This window comes from Gavialis gangeticus, unplaced genomic scaffold, assembly GCF_001723915.1.
Source record: "Gavialis gangeticus isolate Ggan-Ray unplaced genomic scaffold, GavGan_comp1, whole genome shotgun sequence".
Taxonomy (NCBI): domain Eukaryota; kingdom Metazoa; phylum Chordata; order Crocodylia; family Gavialidae; genus Gavialis; species Gavialis gangeticus.
Window position 1 is genome coordinate 45,906,974 of NW_017729033.1, and position 5,219 is coordinate 45,912,192.

The window sequence follows — 5,219 nt, forward strand, 5'->3', positions numbered from 1 at the left end:
TTTCCCTAGCAGTTTCCACTCTTTAAAGGAGCAGGGCACCTAAGTGCTCTGTGACACTGGTTTATGAAACTTCTGCCCCATACCCCTTCCTGGTTCAAGTTAAATCAGAGTCTCCCAGCATCTTGCAGCCCTGGGCTAGGCGGTGCTGTCTGCTCCAGAGATCAGGGCTGGCCCACCCCTCTGCTCCCTATCTGGAGCAGTGAGGGCTGGCTCACTGCCACCACCCAGGGGCAGCAGGAAAAGGAAGCAAACACACAGCCCATGCTGGCTGTGTACCAGAGAGCTGTGCTCTAGCACTCCCCAGCTTCTGGGTTGAGCCACTGCAGGCATGTGGCTGCATTTTCTGAATCAAAAGTGAAGTTCATTTGCTTATTGGTACAATCTTTGCAGCTTGCACTAACTTGCAAAGACTAAATCAATTCAGCCTTGGGCTTTTTGACTATTTGTACTTAGCCCCAAAAAGGGTGGGCAAACTAGATTAAATGTATTGAAGTTTATTTAGTGTTCCATTGTTGCAAGTAACTAGCTTTTTTATTTATTTCTAACTGGAAACATCTATAAAGGTAAAATTGTTTAGAAATCAGTTCCCTTTAAAAATCCCCAATATCACTAGACAGATTTAAAAATGTAGGCTAGATTTAGAACTTTTCCATTGTTACAGCAGTGGCTGTAATGGGCCTTAAGTCACTTCGCACAGGAGGTTGAAAACACCGACTTACGTAACAAATAAATCCATATAATTATTGTCTGACGCTTGTATTTAAAATTGGTCATTACTCAAATCTAGCATTGTCCACTACCAGCGATCAGAATTTAGACCTCAATCCAAGGAGGTGCTGAAGTTAAGTCAGTAAAAAGCGAATATGTTGTACTTTTTTGAGGTTGGGCCCTTTAGCAAAAGATGTCATACATATAAACAGTGATCATTACAAAAAATTGTCTGAGCTTTTGCCATAATTTTTCCCCTAGAAAGTACCAATTTTAGACCAACAACTCTGATTTTGACAGTATTCCTGACTTAAATCAAGAGCCTGACCTTTTGTACTACTACATAAGGTTTATGATTAAAAAAATGCTTCAGTAGTGTCTTTTTGTTAAGTACACCTGAATCAGTGATAGAAAACATTGTTGCATATTCTTAAACTACTGTACTATTTATTAATTATTGAAAACAAAGTGCCTTCTCTGAGATCCAATTAATTTTTTTATTAATCAAAATGTCTTATTTGTAACATATTAAAAGAAGTCTAGACACTAAATATTATTGTGCACTATATTTTTAGATTTTCCAGTTTAATTTAAAACGCACAAAAGAGGGGCCCCATAAAATGACCATCTAGAGACAGTTGATGGCAAGAATCCAGAAACCATTCTTAATGGGACGGAACTAGCATGAGATGAGATCATTCTTCAATTTGGAGGGGAAAAGAAGATGTTTTCAAGAAGAAATTTTTCAAAAGTATTATGAGTTACTGTTTCACAAACAATACAGAGGATCTGCAGTATACCCTGTGTTTCAGATGAAGAGTGTGCCGATAAAGGAACCAATCAAAATCCTTTTATGATTAATGAAGAGGGGGAACTCATGATAGGAGAAGAGTCTCCTGAATTATAACTGAGTTGTTTGCTGTAGTTCCAAAGCATGAGTTCACTACAGTTTGTCTGGCAAGATTTTATTCCTTGCATTAAGTTAGCATTAGAAGTGGAGAGTAAGTATAAAAACAGAGCAAAAACTGAGTCATGGACATGATGGAAAATTCAGTCTTTTATAAGTATGGGAGCCAGCAGATTTAGTAAGAATTAAGTAACTCTAAATAATCTCCTTCTGACAAATTGGGATTATTTTCATTAATGTTAGACTTGAGTTTGAACCTAGATTGACGAAGACGACAAGCTAAATGGGAGCTACTACTGAGCTTTAAGCACCATAATCTTAGTTTTTTTAAACATAGGTATCTAATAGACACCTGCCTTGAATTTGAAAGGTCAACTTTGTATTTTGTTATGCAAATGACCTTTTCAGGTCTAAAATACCTGTTCTGAACCACAAAGGAAAGTTGTGTCTCTTTCTCTTAATGTCAAAATGATAGTCTATATCCAAATATTTTAAGATTTTGGATACTGATATCTCTTCTCATGCATTCTCATCCAACCTCTACTCTTTCCAGATTGTCCAAAAAGTTAACTCTTAAGATCATTTTATTGAGTGAAGCAAGGTCTTATGTTCAACTTGTTGGGATTTATCTATCTTGTTACACAATGACTTTTGAACACTCCATCTCATTAAGTCCACAATTTGAGAAAATGTTCTAGGTCAAAGACAGATTTCTATGGACATCAAAAACCCCCAAATATCTTCAAAATCTTGAATGTGGGATGCATGTGACACAGTAAGCCAGGGTTGGCAAAGTATGGCCCATGGCGGGTGCCCACGGATTAGATCCCGCCTGTGGCTGCTTCCACAATACTCCACATGGGGTTGAGCCCTGCCAGGAACAGCCAGCACTGGAGTCCCACCTATGCTTGCCGGGCCTGGCCAGAACATGCAGCTTTCTGGCAGGTGGTGTTTGACTGCTGCCAGCTCCAGTGGCTTCTCCTCTTCCTGCCCCTGCTGTGCTGCTCCAGGTCAGGCGGCTCTTGCCCTAGCTCTAGCTCCAGGCTGCCTTCCACCCATTCTGCCTGCCTACCTACCTCTGCCTGCCTACCTGCATGATAAGCAGCCACCTGCAGGCAGCTGAGTGGGTGGAAGACATCTGGGAGGAGCTGGAGCCACCTAGTTGCAGTTTCCCTCCTGCCCAGAGTAGCCATGAGCAGGAAGAGGAGCAGCTACTGGAGGTGCGGGGGTAGATGAACACCACTCACCAGCAAGCTGTGCATGCTGGCTGGTACCTGGGCTGTGGTAAGCAGGTGTGGGCTGCCCTGCGTGGGAGCAGGCAGGGGCTCGGACCTATGCAGTATTGTGGGGGCAGCTGCAGGCCATACCGTCTGGGAAAGCTTTGCTTCATGCTCCCCTGTCCCATCCCTCCTTTCCCAGGCCGGCTCCTGGAATCTAGCACTCAGGCAGCCTCCTCTCTCCCCTACAATATGCCCACCCCACACCTTCCATTCACACCTCGTCCCCCCCCAATATACTAGAGTAAGACTTTATTTTGAGCTGTTATGCAATCACCTCTATATACACTACTCAAAAAAACCAAGTCAGGACAAAAATTGTGGGGGGTTTTTTTTAAATAAAATTAAAATATGTTATAGTAATGTTTGATTTTTAGTACATGATTTTTTTTATCTACAATTTGTTAAAATGATACTGTCTACAAGATTTTGTGTGTGCGGCCCTCAACAGCTCACTGAAACTCATTAAGTGGCCCTCCAGTTGATATAATTGCCCGCCCCTGCACTAAGCTCTAACATCCTTAGCAGAGCCTGCAGCTTCAAACACATCTATAGATCATAGGTAACAGATTTGGTTGAAAAGCAGTTGTAACAGGATGGATTGTTTCAAATCATGGTTTTTATCATGATTTGAATCAAGAAACATGATAATTTCAGTCCTCTTTGCATTTGTACTCCTTAATTTCCTAAGGAAAGGTTAATTCTTGGTGATTTTTGTCGTGATATACCTTTTACACTAAATTATGTCTGTATTTTTGCTAACTGAAAGGATCCATTATCTTTACACATAAACAATTATCTAGTTTAGTAGCTATTCATATTCATTTGGTCCATTATTTTATGTTAGGAAACAATGAAGGGTGGAGGTCTTTTAAAATCTAAATATTGACGACTGGCAATTTGGATAGAATTTGGAATAAAATGCAGAGGAATAGCATTTTATAATTGTTTTTATTGGTTAAATAAATATACCTGAAGTGTGACAGACACAGAAGAAAAAAAGTTTCACAGGTTCAGACATTAGGGCTGGAAGGGACCTCAGAAGGTAATCGAGTCCAGCCCCCTCACTGAGTCCATACATTTTTAACTAAATTTTAAGTTGACTTATGAAACAAACTAAGCATTCTATTTAGATAGTGAACGGAATTATTTTGGATCGACATGTGCATCAAGATCTTGGAAGTAGAGTTCAACCTCTTGTGTTTCCTATGTATTGGCTGATAGATTGGAAAAAGAAAAGCCTCTTTGCAACTGTTGAGTGTTTCTCAACCAGGAATGGAACTCAACAAATGGAAGAGGGTTCTTCTTTCTTCACCTACAACAGAGGGCCCAGATATCTAAAGCTGCTTTTCCACTTTGCTTGAAAACTGGGGGCTTTACGTGCGAGTTCATCCTCGCTCAGTGGCTCGATGGACTTTAAAACTCCATTGCAAAAAAAACAGCTTGAATGGTATGTTTTTCCACCACGTTAAACTACAGGAAGGGGCAGGAGCCATACGAGGCCTTCACAGAGGCTGTCCTAAGACCAGTTTTATTTTTACATCACTTCTTGGGTTTGCTTTTTTTTTTAGCCGAGCAGCCTTCCCTTTTACCACGGCCTCATTTCCCACCTGTTCCTCCTTTCCCAGCGGCCACATCCGGAAACCCGCTCATCTCGGACCTGGGGGCCACGTGCCCGTGGCAGTCGCCAACCATTCGAGGGCAAACCCGCTGGCCTGCGGATGCTGGCACCTGGGCTCTCCCTGCTGGGTGCCTTCGCCCTCTGCGCTGCAGACGGGCACGCCTGCCCCAGGCTTGGCGGGTAGTCCGTGGGGTCAGACGCGGTCCCACGCGCCCACCACAGGAAATAACGGCCCGGCCCCGCCCACTGTGTGCTCCGAGAGGCGAATGGACGCGCCCCCCACGCTCTGCGCAGACCACCCCCCAGCTCAAGATGGTTTGTCCCGCTCCCAAGGAAGTTTCCAAGCTAAGACTCCACAGCCGACAGGGAATTCCCCTCGCGCTCCTCTCGCGAGACGCACAGTCCCCTCTTCCCTCCGGCGCCGGCGTTCTCGCGAGACTCACGCAGGTTCCCACGCCTGCCGCTGTTGTGTCTGACGGACGGGAGAGCCCGGCGCGTGAGGGGGTGGCGCGCGCTCCGCGTGTGCGCTCTATGGGCCCACGCACGCGCGCTCTCTGGCCGGGCCGCCGCGCTCTCGCGAGACTAGGAGTTTTGGCGAGAGTTTGTGGAAGATGGCGCCTGTTGTGACAGGGTAAGTGCGGAGGCTTCGCCGCGCCGCGCCGCCTGCGGCCCCCGCCCGTACCCGCCGGGGCTCCGCCGCCCGTCC

At 44.7% G+C, this 5,219-nt stretch overlaps 1 protein-coding gene across 2 annotated transcripts in view; it reads left to right on the forward strand.

The window, feature by feature from the left end:
• Nucleotides 1-4,928: 4,928 nt before the first annotated feature.
• The window catches only part of RBPJ (recombination signal binding protein for immunoglobulin kappa J region), a 156,172-nt gene continuing 155,881 nt past the window's right edge, over nucleotides 4,929-5,219 (forward strand). The window contains exon 1 of one of the 2 annotated variants that reach the window (XM_019526179.1): nucleotides 4,929-5,144. In XM_019526179.1, coding sequence (XP_019381724.1) covers nucleotides 5,125-5,144 — 20 coding nt within the window. In that variant the 5' untranslated portion in view covers nucleotides 4,929-5,124. The remainder of the gene's footprint in view (nucleotides 5,145-5,219) is intronic. The other variant, XM_019526177.1, reaches the window with a different exon arrangement.